This window comes from Culex pipiens, chromosome 3, assembly GCF_016801865.2.
Source record: "Culex pipiens pallens isolate TS chromosome 3, TS_CPP_V2, whole genome shotgun sequence".
Lineage (NCBI taxonomy): Eukaryota > Metazoa > Arthropoda > Insecta > Diptera > Culicidae > Culex > Culex pipiens.
Window position 1 is genome coordinate 112074739 of NC_068939.1, and position 15096 is coordinate 112089834.

At 38.1% G+C, this 15096-nt stretch overlaps 1 protein-coding gene across 1 annotated transcript in view; it reads right to left on the reverse strand.

Annotated features, from left to right (window-relative positions):
- The window catches only part of LOC120425925 (acetylcholine receptor subunit alpha-like 2), a 67394-nt gene that overhangs the window by 36225 nt on the left and 16073 nt on the right, over positions 1-15096 (reverse strand). The window contains exon 4 of the mRNA XM_039590545.2: positions 12040-12220. Within this exon, the coding sequence (XP_039446479.1) occupies positions 12040-12220 (181 nt within the window). The remainder of the gene's footprint in view (positions 1-12039; positions 12221-15096) is intronic.

Consider the following 15096-nt stretch of genomic DNA (forward strand, 5'->3'; position numbering starts at 1 on the left):
GTCCTTCAGCATCACGGTGGTGTGGGTCCGCGCTCATTGCTCGATTCCGGGTAATGAGAAAGCGGACTTGCTCGCCAAGAAGGGTGCTGAGAGTGGAGATATTTTTGAAAGGCCAATTAGCCTACAAGAATGCTACGGCTTGCCGAGGCAGCGTGCGCTCCTGGATTGGCAAAAACAATGGGACGACGACACCAAGGGACGTTGGATGTATTCCATACGACCTAAGGTGCAAAGAAAAGCCTGGTTCAAGGGAATGGACTTGACGCGTGGATTCATCAGAACGATGTCCCGCCTTATGTCGAACCATTATTCGTCCAAGGCTCATCTTTACCGTATCAACATGAGTGATACAAACTTATGCGACTGTGGGCAGGGTTATCAGGACATCGACCATCTCGTATGGGCGTGTCCAGATCACCAGGCTCACAGAATTAAGTTGAAAGATACCCTCAGGGCCCGAGGAAGACCACCAGAAATCCCGATGCGAGACGCGTTATCTCAACTAGACCTTGATGTTCTCTATCCGATCTATCAGTTCCTCGTAGATTCCAAAATATCCATTTAGTTTTCTTCCAGTTAGTTTCCTTCAGTTAGTTTTCCTTCAGTTAGTATAACTCGCCTTCACACAAAGCCGTCGTTTCTGGATTGCACCGGAAGCAAAGCAAGAACGCCCCAGCAGCTGGACACCGAGTTGCGGCTGAGGACACAAGCAAAGGCCAGCAGAGCCAACCAAGACCCCTACACAATCCCCCTTCCCATCCCACGCCTTGTCTTTAACATCAATCCCTTCCCTACTAACCCCGAGTAGGCCGCGGGTAATCGGCTCCCCTCCCACTAACATTTACACACAAGATCCTCTGTAATTATTAAGTTTTTTGTAATTACAAAAGCCGACTCGGTCCTAACCAGGTCCCAGTACCGAAAAGGACCTAATAAAAATAATTTTACGAAAAAAAAAAAAAAAGATGCGCAAGGATCTGGCCTAGACCCCAATGCACAGTGGTCCGACACCGAAATCTAGCGTGACAAAATTGATAGCGGCCACACGTTAAGATTTAGAGCTTTGGTGTCTTCGGGACAAATGATCAGGGTCAATTGAGGCATCTTTTGGTATGGTGGACATTAGGGTGATCCAAATTTTAGGGTGGTTCAGAATTTTTATTTTGGCGGGATGACGAGATAGCGCTTTGGTGTCTTGAGAAAAATTGTAGAAAACACCATTTTGAGCAACTTTTCTGAAGAGCACACAGCTCTATCTTCAAACGGGAAGTTTCTAGAGCCATTTTTGTAATTTAGGTTGAAAAGTTTATGAAAAAATGAGTTTTTTGAATTTATCAACTCAGGCTTGTGTCGTAGCGAGTTGGTGTCTTTAAAACATTTGTAGAGCTTATCAAAACACACATTTATCTTCCAAGAGAGCGAAAATCGGACCTTTTAAACGAAAGTTATAGCCAAAATACGACGAAAAAGACGCCATTTTGAAATGTAAATAACTCGAAAAGGTGGTGGAGTTTGACCTCGCTTTTAGAAGCATCTGAAAGTACACATTCTAGAGTACATTTGTTGAAAATATCTCGGAGGTCGTTTTTGTTTAACTCAGTTAATCTCAATTTGAAAATGAGCATTTATTAATCGTTTTTTGCCCATAACTTTTGATAGAATTGACCAAAATTAATTTTTCAAGAATAAAAATGTCTACAATTGTCTAGAAGGGCCCTAAAATCTACAAAATGATCTAGTGGTTGTAAAAGAAGAAACAAGTTTTGGCTGAAATATTTCAGGAATCAGCAAAATAATTAAATTTATTTATAATTTATTTATTTTTTATATTTGGGACAAATATTTGAATGACCTTAATTTTTAGACTTTAGACTTTTTAAAGTTAATGACAGTAAATAACAATTTGGTAAAAGCATCAACTACAGGAATGTCCCAATAAACTGCTAAATGAACACCCAAGGTTGCTCACTCGTTAAAAAAGATTTTGAAGCAATCAGCATACTTGATATCGTGAAGAAGATTACTCTTCTCCAAGAAATTCAAATAAATCATTACGATTTAGTATCTCAAACATTTCCACACCGTTTCGGTGACAGTCCGCACCGATTGGAGTCGGTAATGGGAATCGATAAATGGCGAAAAACTTCGATTCGGAACTTCTTCCCCCGGAAATCCTTCATCACTCGGCGATACTTCCTCCGCTTGCCACCATCCCAAATGTTACAACGGAATTATGGTTGAGAGATGGAACTGCGCGCAGGGAATATATCAGAAAATCAGCACTTTCTCGCAAATTTTCTCGTCCTTTTCGTTGTTTTTCGCGTAAACTTTTCTGCCAGCCAGTGCCTTATGGCCTATCATATTTTTTTTCGCCGGTTCCCGGAGGTGGGGTGGGGAGCTTGGCGTCTGTTTTTTGCGCTTCCCTCGGCCATGGTTACATAAAAGTTATGTCTTATTTTCAGAACTTCCTAAAACAAGTTTTTTCTTCTTGTTCTTCTTTTTTCTTTCGCACTCTTCAAGTCGCCGGCGGCCTGAGAGAGAGAGACAGACAAGCAAAGAAGATGAAGCAAACGAAAGAAGATTTGCGCTTCAAGCCTGGCTGACTCGTCACCACTGATTATATTCAAAGTGAAATGAACTAAGACGGGATTATGTTAATGTGAAAAGTTCAGCCAAAGTGCCTTGCAACATACATCTACAACGCTTGTGCTTGTATAGATACAGGCGATAGGTTTTTTTTTTTTTTTTTTTTTTTTTAATTTATATTTATTTTGATTTTCTCTTCCATGTACATTCATTCAGTTAAAATATTATTGAGTGTCCAATCACAATCGATGACTTTTCACCTCAATTTTAAATACTAGCAACTTTCATTTATTCATGAAATATTGTAGCTTTCGCTATTCAGTGATTTCAAATGTAGGAGGTCCTACATGTACAAAAGGGAAAAGGGATACCTTAAAACTAACTTATAAACTATATAAAGAGCGGATCAATGCAGCTGAAGACTGCAATGATTTTTGTCGAAATGCATCAATTATCTTATTGGACATAACATCCAAAGTGTCAACTTCGGCTAATTGATGAAGTTCACTGGTGCTGAACCAGGGAGGAAGTTTCAGAATCATTTTCAGAATTTTGTTCTGAATCCTCTGAAGTTTTTTCTTCCTGGTTAAGCAACAGCTTGTCCAGATCGGCACAGCATAAAGCATGGCAGGTCTGAAAATTTGTTTATAAATTAACAGTTTATTCTTGAGACAAAGTCTAGAATTCCTGTTTATAAGTGGATACAAACATTTAATATACTTGTTACATTTAACCTGGATACTTTCAATGTGATCCTTGTAAGTAAGGTTTTTGTCAAAAGCAAGTCCAAGATATTTCACTTTATCCTCCCACTTTAAATTTACCTCATTCATCTTTATAATGTGATGACTTTTTGGTTTAAGAAAATCAGCCCTTGGTTTGTGAGGGAAAATAATAAGTTGAGTTTTTGTAGCATTTGGAGTAATTTTCCATTCTTTCAAATAAGAATTGAAAATATCCAAGCTTTTTTGTAATCTTCTTGTGATGACACGAAGGCTTCTACCTTTGGCGGAGATGCTTGTATCATCAGCAAAAAGTGATTTCTGACATCCTGGGGGCAAATCAGGCAAGTCAGAAGTAAAAATATTGTATAAGATTGGACCCAAAATGCTTCCTTGAGGGACGCCAGCACGTACAGGTAGTTGATCAGATTTGCTGTTCTGATAACATACCTGCAGAGTACGATCCGTCAAATAATTTTGAATAATTTTCACGATGTAAATCGGAAAATTAAACCTTTTCAATTTCGCAATCAAACCTTTATGCCAAACACTGTCAAATGCTTTTTCTATGTCTAGAAGAGCAGCGCCAGTAGAATAGCCCTCAGATTTGTTGCTTCGAATTAAATTTGAAACTCTCAACAACTGATGAGTAGTTGAATGCCCAAGGCGAAATCCAAACTGCTCATCAGCGAAAATTGAATTTTCATTAATGTGCGTCATCATTCTATTAAGAATTATTCTTTCGAATAATTTACTAATAGATGAAAGCAAACTAATGGGCCGATAGCTTGAGGCTTCAGCAGGATTTTTATCCGGTTTTAAAATCGGAACTACTTTGGCATTTTTCCAACTACTGGGAAAATATGCCAAATCAAAACATTTGTTGCAAATTTTGACCAAGCTACTTAAAGTTGCTTCAGTTAATTTTTTAATTAAAATGTAAAAAATGCCATCCTCACCAGGGGCTTTCATATTTTTAAACTTTTTGATAATAGATTTTATTTCATTCAGATCCGTATTAAAAACATCATCTGATGAAAACTGTTGTTCAACAATATTCTGAAATTCTATTGAAATTTGATTTTCAATAGGACTCAGAACATTTAAGTTGAAATTATGAGCACTCTCAAACTGCTGAGCAAGTTTTTGAGCTTTCTCCCCATTAGTTAATAAAATATTATCACCATCTTTTAAAGAAGGGATTGGTTTCTGAGGTTTCTTAAGAACCTTTGAAAGTTTCCAAAAAGGTTTGGAATAAGGTTTAATTTGTTCGACATCTCTTGCGAACTTTTCATTTCGCAGGAGAGTGAATCTGTGGTCAATAACCTTTTGCAAATCTTTTTGAATTCGCTTCAGTGCAGGATCACGAGAACGTTGATACTGTCTTCGGCGAACATTTTTCAGACGAATCAAAAGCTGAAGATCGTCATCAATAATGGGAGAATCAAATTTGACTTGGACTTTAGGAATAGCAATATTCCTAGCATCCAAAATTGCATTAGTTAAAGATTCCAAGGCTGAATCAATATCAGCTTTGGTTTCTAAAACAAAATCATGATTTAAATTATTCTCAATATGATGCTGATACCGGTCCCAATTAGCTTTGTGATAATTAAACACAGAACTATTGGGTCTGATAACTGCTTCATGAGAAAGTGAAAAAGTTACTGGAAGATGATCAGAATCAAAATCAGCATGAGTCACTAAAGGACCACAATACTGACTTTGATTTGTCAAAACCAAATCAATTGTTGATGGATTTCTAACAGAAGAAAAGCAAGTTGGCCCATTCGGGTACAAAACCGAATAAAGACCAGAAGTGCAATCTCTGAATAGAATTTTACCATTGGAATTTACTTTTGAATTATTCCAAGATTGGTGTTTGGCATTAAAATCACCGATGATCAAAAATCGAGATCTATGCCGAGTAAGTTTATTCAAATCCCCTTTGAAATAATTTTTATTTTCCCCAGTGCATTGGAATGGTAAATATGCAGCTGCAATCATAATTTTCCCAAATGAAGTTTCAAGTTCAATGCCCAAACTTTCAATAACTTTTAACTTAAAGTCACGTAACGTACTATAAGTCATACTACGGTGGATAACTATTGCAACTCCACCGCCATTTCGATTCATTCTGTTATTGGTTATAACTTTATAATCTGGATCACTTTTCAAATAAGTGCCAGTTTTTAAAAATGTTTCGGTTATAACAGCAACATGCACGTTATGAACTCGTAAAAAGTTGAAAAATTCATTTTCTTTCGCTTTTAAAGAGCGAGCATTAAAATTCATAATATTGATGGAATTACTTAGATCCATGATTAAACTTCAGGGTAAGAACAACATCATTCGCAAATTTTAATCCAATCTGGATAGCTTCCATCATGGATGTAGCATTACTCATTGTTTGAATCAAACCAAACAGTGAGTTTTGCAAAAAACTCATTTTTTCAAACGTAACATCGCCGAGATCAGAAGATCCCAAAGCGTTGCCAGCAGAAAAATTTTCAAATGAAATTTGAGGTACCTGCCCAATTTGAAAATTGGTAGAGGATTTAAAATTCGTGGATGAACCCGAACCCGAAACGACGTTGGCATAAGAAATGCCATTGCTGTTACCTAACTTTTCCACGGTAGGGGTATTGTTCGAGTGAGACAGCACGAACGTTTGATTTAAAGATGCAGGTACAACCTGACTTTGAGAAAATTTCGGTTTGGATTTCGGCTGATGCTTAGCACGAGAATCCAAAACCTTTTTTCTGATGGGGCAATCCCAGAAATTTGATTTGTGATTTCCACCACAATTTGCACATTTAAATTGGGTGACTTCTTTCACGGGACAATTGTCCTTGTCGTGAGAAGAATCCCCGCAAACCATGCATTTTGGAACCATGGAGCAATGATCAGTACCGTGACCGAATGCCTGGCAACGCCGGCACTGGGTCAGATTCTGGCCATTACCGCCATGTTTCTTAAAATGCTCCCACTTTACCCGTACATGGAACAAAAACTGAACTTTGTCCAAAAGTTTCAAATTGTTGATTTCATTTCTGTTGAAATGAATCAGATAAAATTGTGAAGTCAAACCAAAGCGAGAAATATTCCCGTTTGATTTTTTCTTCATTGGTATTACTTGGGATGGGGCAAAGCCAAGCAACACCTTAAGTTCGTTTTTGATCTCATCCACCGACAAGTCGTTGGAGAGACCTTTTAGGACCGCCTTGAATGGACGAGCATTCTTGGTCTCATACGTGTAGAAATTGTGTTTGTGGTTTTTCAAATAACCAACAAAAGTTTGGTGATCTTGTAAAGATTCCGTCAACAAGCGACATTCTCCTCTTCGACCAAGCTGGAACGAAACCTTCAAATTGCAAGTTTCCTGGCAATTCTTCAGTTGCGTTCGAAAGCTGGCCAAATCGGAGACGGAAGTCACTACAATTGGCGGAGCCTTTACTCGTTTCTCGACGGCAGAAGGCTCAGTACGAGGAGAAGGATCCTTGTCAACAGTTTCGGATAAAACACCGAAACCGTTTGCCAATGGAATTGGAGGATTGACCTCACTTTCAGAATCAGAATCAGACCTCGGATGAGGCTGTTTTCTTTTTCTGTTTCCGTTAGCCGGTTTAGCGTTCAAACGCTTCACCGACGTAACGATCAAATCTTCAGAAGATTTGCGTTTACCTTTGTTTTGACGCATTTTGCAAGCAAAGTTCTCTTAAAAAGATGGCTTCGTTTGTAAAATACAACAAAATTTCAGGTGGGGTTAGTCTTGAAAAGACTGTTTAGAATTTGGGAAAATAACTCAGGTAGTCTTTAAAAAGACTGTGAATTTTTTTTGAAATAACTCTGAGCTTAGGTAGTAAAAAATACCGCAGCTCTAGTGTCCGTTCACCACGAAGGTTCGCAAGACACTGACAGGCGATAGGTTAGGGTAGTCTTCGCTCGCCAAAGTTGGTCGAACTAGTGTCGTATCGAGAAATTTGGCAAATGTTGGGCGATTCAAGCAAAGTTTTATTTTATTAATGTTGTTACATCACATAAACTGGTCACTGACGTATGTTGTTCATTTAGTTTACTATCCTTCCTGAACAGTTCAGTTTTTTTCATTATCATTTTGGGTGTATCACGAATGTGTTTTCCCCTAGGCTGTCGATTCTGCATACAAATAAAAAAATGCATGCAATATTTAAAAGTTGCGAACCTTACCGAGAAAATCTTTTCGGTCATCCTTGTATAAAGTTCTTTTAACTTCAGAATATCGCAATTTTTAGATTTTTTATTTTGTAGTTTTTGATTTGGATGGATTTTTGTCCATGCACATTTCCTATGTCAAGATAATTCACTTTGCATCATTCGTTTTTTCATACCTGTCTCCATTCAATTTTGAGGGGTCATATATAATTGGCAAGAACATGTGATTTCGGATCGATTTGGTGTTTTCAACAAAGTTGTAGTCCTTTTCACAAAAAAAAAATTACACTTAAAACAAATTACAAAAGCGTAAACTTAAGAGCATTCATCAAAAAAGCTATTAATTAAAAAAAAAGTACACAAAACTATTTTCCAAATCCCATTCCATAGAACACAATCTCTTGCCAGGGGAAAAAAATAAAGTAGCTCAGATTAAAAATTATATCAGATTATCCTAAAAGAGTATTGACAATGGGGCTTTTAGCCCAAATTTCAGTTCAAGTTTTACGGGTTATTTCCCATTTAAATTGTTTTTGCTCAAGGCAAGCAAATTGTCAACCAAATGTGCTGAAATTTGGGCTAGTGTCCCAGGTGTCAGGTGTCTTGCCACTTTTTCAGTCTTAATTGCGGTAATATTACATCTTTCAATTTTATACATTTCAAATATACACAATTTTTTACAGTATAGTTATTTACACCTGATAATTTTCAAAGCAGTAATAAAATAGTTCAAATTGGCTGTTAAAATGCTGATGCACCCTTTTCAAATGTTGCTCCACGAATTTTATCAAAATTTTAAGGAATTTCCGAAAATAATTTTATCAGATTTATCAATAATTTTAAGTACGCAGAAAAAATGTTCAAAATTCAACATTTTTTCTACGTTGAAGGTTGAAAATTTGGTTGGTTGAATATTACTTCTTTTTTAAGTAATTTTACCTAAAAATGTGTAAAAATGTGAACCTGATGAAAACTTTATCCTGATGTGGGTAATTCTCTACCAACTCACACGAAATCGGGAAAAGTTGCTCCGACCCCTCTTCGATTTCCGTGAAACTTTGTCCTAAGGGGTAACTTTTGTCCCTGATCACGAATCCGAGGTCCGTTTTTTGATATATCGTGACGGAGGGGCGGTACGACCCCTTCCATTTTTGAACATGCGAAAAAAGAGGTGTTTTTCAATAATTTGCAGCCTGAAACGGTGATGAGATAGAAATTTGGTGTCAAAGGGACTTTTATGTAAAATTAGACGCCCGATTTGATGGCGTACTCAGAATTCCGAAAAAAACGTATTTTTCATCGAAAAAAACACTAAAAAAGTTTTCAAAATTCTCCCTTTTTCCGTTACTCGGCTGTAAATTTTTTTGGAACATGTCATTTTATGGGAAATTTAATGTACTTTTCGATTCTACATTGATTCAGAAGGGTCATTTTTTCATTTAGAACAAAATTTTTGATTTTAAAATTTCGTGTTTTTTCTAACTTTGCAGGGTTATTTTTTAGAGTGTAACAATGTTCTACAAAGTTGTAGAGCAGACAATTACACAAATTTTAATTTACTTTTTGCGTTTCTCTTTGTTTCGTCGTCCGTGTCTGTCGCGGGTGACCATAAACGGCCATGGTCGATGACGACCAACTTTTTCAAAACTTTTTTTCGTAAAATCGCGATAACTCGTGATGTTTATAAGCAAACCCCTTATGTCTATATTAGGGTGGGTACATTTTTCAAAAAGTTCTCGGATCAATTTTTAGTATGGTTCCCCTTGTAGGGCATGCCCATAGGGACTTTCATGCCAAATATCAGCTCATTTGGTTGTAAACTGGCTGCGCGCATCAGGGTTAAAGTTTACATGGAAATTACTATGGGAAATTGGAACTTTTTGTTCAAACGCTCCTACAGGTCTGGGGAAATTACGCGCCAACTTCTGGTATGGTCAGGCCTATGGGGAATGGTCTGGAGAACACTTTTCCTGAAGAGAGCATATGGATTCGTTGTCCCTAGACCTGGCGCATCGGCAAAACATCCGATGTCTCCGGAATCAACGGTTTTCCCTTAAAAAGCATCAAATTTTCCTTAGCATGCTATGAAAGCTTGATGAACACCGCGACGCCATACGCCAGGCAGCTACCTTGTGGTTGAAATATTTGCAAAAAAAATACAAATTTGCTATGCAAAGATTCTGAATTCGACTAAATAATATCAGGATTACTCGAAATGATCATTTTCTAGTTAAAAGAAGGTTTGCAATTAAATACTCCAGCCGTTTCTCACCCACGTGGTAGCTGCCTGGCGTATGGCGTCGCGGTGTTCATCAAGCTTTCATAGCATGCTAAGGAAAATTTGATGCTTTTTGAGGGAAAACCGTTGATTCCGGAGACATCGGATGTTTTACCGATGCGCCAGGTCTAGGGACAACGAATCCATATGCTCTCTTCGGGAAAAGTGTTCTCCAGACCATTCCCCATAGGCCTGACCATACCAGAAGTTGGCGCGTGATTTTCCCAGACCTGTAGGAGCGCTTGAACAAAAAGTTCCAATTTCCCATAGTAATTTCCATGTAAACTTTAACCCTGATGCGCGCAGCCAGTTTACAACCAAATGAGCTGATATTTGGCATGAAAGTCCCTATGGGCATGCCCTACAAGGGGAACCATACTAACACTTGATCCGAGAACTTTTTGAAAAACGTACCCACCCTAGTCTATATATCAAAATTTTTGTAATTGTCTGCTCTACATTTTTGTAGAACATTGTTACACTCTAAAAAATAACCCTGCAAAGTTAGAAAAAACACGAAATTTTAAAATGAAAATTTTTGTTCTAAATGAAAAAATGACCCTTCTGGGTCAATGTAGATTTGAAAAGTACATTAAATTTCCCATAAAATGACATGTTCCAAATTTTTTTACAGTCAAGTAACGGAAAATGGGAGAATTTTTAAAACTTTTTTAGTGTTTTTTTCGATGAAAAATACGTTTTTTCGGAATTCTGAGTACGCCATCAAATCGGGCGTCTAATTTTACATAAAAGTCCCTTTGACACCAAATTTCTATCTCATCACCGTTTCAGGCTGCAAATTATTGAAAAACACCTCTTTTTTCGCATGTTCAAAAATGGAAGGGGTCGTACCGCCCCTCCGTCACGAGATATCAAAAAACGGACCTCGGATTCGTGATCAGGGACAAAAGTTACCCCTTAGGACAAAGTTTCACGCAAATCGAAGAGGGGTCGGGGCAACTGCTGTGTGAGTTGGCGGAGAATTACCCATGTAACATTTTTTTACACAAATCACATTTCCTGATGTATATTATCATTTTTTTCTGTGAAGGGTATGGTGGGATGAAATAGGAATTCTGGAGAAAGTATTTTAAATTTTGTTTTTTTGGTCTTCTTGGTATACTTTTTCGTTTTTGTTTGGTTAATTTCAAAGAATATTGGAAATCTGAAAAAAATGGTTTCGGAAACAATTTTTTTTTGTGAATTTCATCCTATATTTGCAACATTGTTTCTTCATAGCGCGCGTTCAAAATTTAAATTAATCCCATTTTCACGTCACTCAGAAACTTCAGTTTTTTCCATAGCTGAAAAATTAGATTCCATCACGGACGTTGGCGGGGAGCATTTGTTGTTGTGCATCACCGACCACATCGCCGTTGTTGAAAGCTGCCATTCACGAGGAAATAAATCAGCTTGCGCCATCGCCTTTGGGCTATCGCGTGTCCAACGGTTAGCCAAGCCATAGTCGAGTCTCTTTTACACGAATAAATAATGGAATAATGTAATGCCAAACCACGACAGACTGACGCAGTTGTCCGGGGTCCGGTTCGTTTCGTTTCGTCCCGGAAAGGCGCAAAATTAATAAGCAATGTCAGAGTAAAAAATGTTTGCCAATTACTGGGCGTCAAGTTTTCATCCGGGCGCGAGCTGTGGGGCAAAAACAAGGGAAAACTCACTGCCACGAACACGAACTTCATTAAACTGCAAAACCATTGCCGGTCTGCTCCTTCTCCTCTGGGAGATTTTCTTCGCAGAACCTGGGGGGGTGGGAGCTGAGATGGCCAGATGTAGCCGAAAAATACAAATAAGACGGTGTCAACTGGAGAGCGGATGATAAGTTGCTGTTTGTTGCGTAAAAATGCTTTTGATAGGAAACGCACAACAGCATAATAAATAATCATGAATTATGGCCAGAAATATGCTGACAAGAGGGTGGTAAACTGTGGGAATTCCACGAATGAGATAGCATTCGAAACGAAGTTCATTCAAAGTTTTTCGATGTTTCGTAACTTTACCAAAACAAATATGATTGAGCTGCCATCCAAATTATTTATTTAAAACAACTGTTATTTTATTGATGTATGCATTGACACAAAATGTTAAGCCACAGCAGAATTACTGTCAAAAGATTGACAAAACTATCATTCAATGTAGCAAGATCAGGATGACAGTTTCTGCTGTACTTCATCCTTGTGGGTGTATTTGCTTAATAGTTGTTTTTATATTTTCGATTCAATGTTGCTAACTAGTGTAACCTACCTGATTGCCGTCGTACGTCCAGGAGCCGAACTTCATGAAGCACGTCTGCTGGTCGAACGGGAAGTAGCGGACGTCGATCTCGCACGAGGACTTGAAGATCGCCGGCGGCGTCCAGATGACCTTGCCGGTGTAGTGGAGGATGGCCTTGGTCAAGGTCGTCACCACGTACTCTCCGTCGGCGCTGCAGGAAACGGATTTGAAAGAGGGCAGCAAAAAAGAGAAAAAAAAAAGGAAAATCGCATCGTTATCAAAAAATGCTTCTACTCAGCAGTCGGCACTGCTGTGTGGAGTATCTTTCATCGATATAATCCATTTGTTCGATGGGTGATTATTTTATCTTTGGACGGCATCAACGCTACTCTTGTCTGATGGTTTTGGCCGATGCCGACCGAACCAACGATGTGAAAAACACGTGCTATAAAAACCAATTGAGTTCAGCGTGGGGGCCACTCGTTACGAGGGGACAAATGCTGCATCAGGGGGGTAAAGGGGATCTTTGGTGACATACTTTTATGCTTGTTTGGGTGTATCATAGGGTAGAATCGGTAAATGAGGCATTTTGTATTACTAAAGTTTATTATCGATGAAATTGTAAAACTGTTTTGCCATTTGCACGGAGAAAAAAGAGTTCCCAAAATCGTGAACAAGCGTTCATGAAAATGGGAACCACGAACAAAGTGTTCAAATTTCATGGTACGTTTTTCAAAATCGTACCATGGGATTTGAACACTTTGTTCAGGTTCCCATTTTCATGAACGCTTCTTCACGAATTTAGGAATTCTTTTTTCTCCGTGTGGTTTTGATTTTTTTTAAATGGATCAACTTTTCAGCACTTGTTTTGAAAAGTATCATTTTGACACTGTTTTGGTTTATGCGTTGGCCTAACACATGAAGGCCAAACTCGTTGCAAAACTCATTTTTTTCAGCACTCGTCGTATGAATGCTGAAAAACAAAAAACTCAACTTGTTGAAAAAAAAGCTAACAAAATTTGCTACTTCACCCTGTAGAAAAAGCTGCATCAAGCGCTATACTAAATGGCAAAGCATGTGGGAATTGTCGTGCAAATGTTCACACATATTGAGGAACACATTTTGTGAGTGGGTGTAGTGGGTCCAAGGGTGGGTGAGAGGAATGGTTGTTATGCACTGGTGAAGTATATTGTTTGTGTATGGTTTTTGCACTGGCACCATAAATAAAATAAGAATTAAATAACAACGATTATCGAGGACGTTCCGGAAGCTGTAATCGCTTATCGGAAAAGGGGGACAATCCTTTGTGTAAACAATTTTGCACCCTATCGCATTCACACACACATTCACAAACACCCATACGGTCGTGTTGTCTGTTGGGGTTACGGTGAGGCACGTTTGGATTTTGGCCAGCAGGCAATGTATGTGTGGCCAGGCACGAAAATATGTCAAATATGAATTTACGAGCATAATTGTATAAATTAATAAAAGAACGCGTTTTCGATATTTTGTGCGCGCTTTACACAAAAACACATCTATTGTGGTCCGGGGACGACACGGGTGGTTATTGCGGAGGTGGCCGCGCATTCATAGTAAAATGGGATTGTGGTGCACAATTTTTCACAAAATATATGATTTTAAACATACTCAATGTGGCCAACAGTCGTTGAAACAAGCCCTCAATCCGATTAAGGGGTTACAAAAGTCATATCATAGAAAATTTATAAAATCCACTCAAAAGATGAATCCTTATTACTTCTGAATGTTTCAGGAAAATATAGAAGGTAAGTAAAAGACAATTTAAGCTGCGAACTGTCAAACATTCTTAGTATTCAATCGCTCCCGAACTTTTCGAAAAAATCAATTTGCTGTAGATTTTTTGTGATTTGTATTGTTATCACCACTTAAATTAATTATTTTCTTTTTTTACATACACTGTTCATTGACGTGAAGTGACAAGCCATTTTTCGACGTGTTACGTTACAACTGCAAGTGTAGTAGTGAAAACGGTGTTCTACCGAATAATCCAGATGATGATTTTTTTCGGTTTCATTTTACCGATCTATCGTGCGCGAGATCTCTTGTTGAGCGTCAAATGAATTTCTTTTGATGAACATTCTTCCAACGCTGGTGGTACCAACTAAGGTCACAGAAAACACAGCTCGAAATGGACGAGAGAATTAGGCCCTCGAGTTCATTTCCCCAAAAAAAATCATTTATCAAAACAGAAACGATAAGTGTTGCTTACGGGAAACGAACCCGTGAACTTTGATAGAGTAACTCAATCTTTAAAAACAATATTTTTGCATATGATTATCTGAAAAAAAAATCAATGTCAGATTGTTGCAATAATGATTGGCAGCTAGGATATAGGGACATATTTGAAGTATTCATAAAAATCAAATAGAAAATAAAACCATGTAATAAAATATTTCGGTTATATGAGTGAATTAAATTCAAGGCAGTAAATTTTAAACTTATGTTCATGCTCAGAACAGATCTACAGGAAGAGAACCGGGTCAAATAAAAAAAATCAGTGACTTCATTTTACTTTTAAATTCATTTGTCGACTTTCCTAAGAAGTCCAGAAGTAAATTTCTTGTTTTGTTGGTCCGAGTCGGGAGTTGATCTCCCGATCATTTGCAAACGAGGATATAATCGTTACCTCTGGGCTACAATTATTTACTATGTTAAGGTTTTATCTTTCGATAATTCCTTTCATTTAGAAAGTCGTTAAATGTAACGCAATCAGGTTGGTTCATTTGAGCATTGCAGTGTTGCCACCGAGATGTTTTTTCTGTTTGAGGCTCAATAAAAATGAATGCAAAAAATGTGGAAGTAATTCAACTGTTGAATGTTTTCCTCCCAGTTCCCAAGTGTAAAAACCAGTAAACTTCCCGTCGCCAGGTTTCCTGGAAGTGAAGCCTCCAAGTGGCACCAAAGCCAATAACACGCACCTGCTGACAGTAAATTGCAATAAAAGTTTCCCATATATAGACTTTTCGGTGGTGCCTGGCAGAGCTTTCGAGAGGCAGTAGCAGTCACGTTCCGGGCACAATTCACCCACATTACTCCACGTTCCTGGGC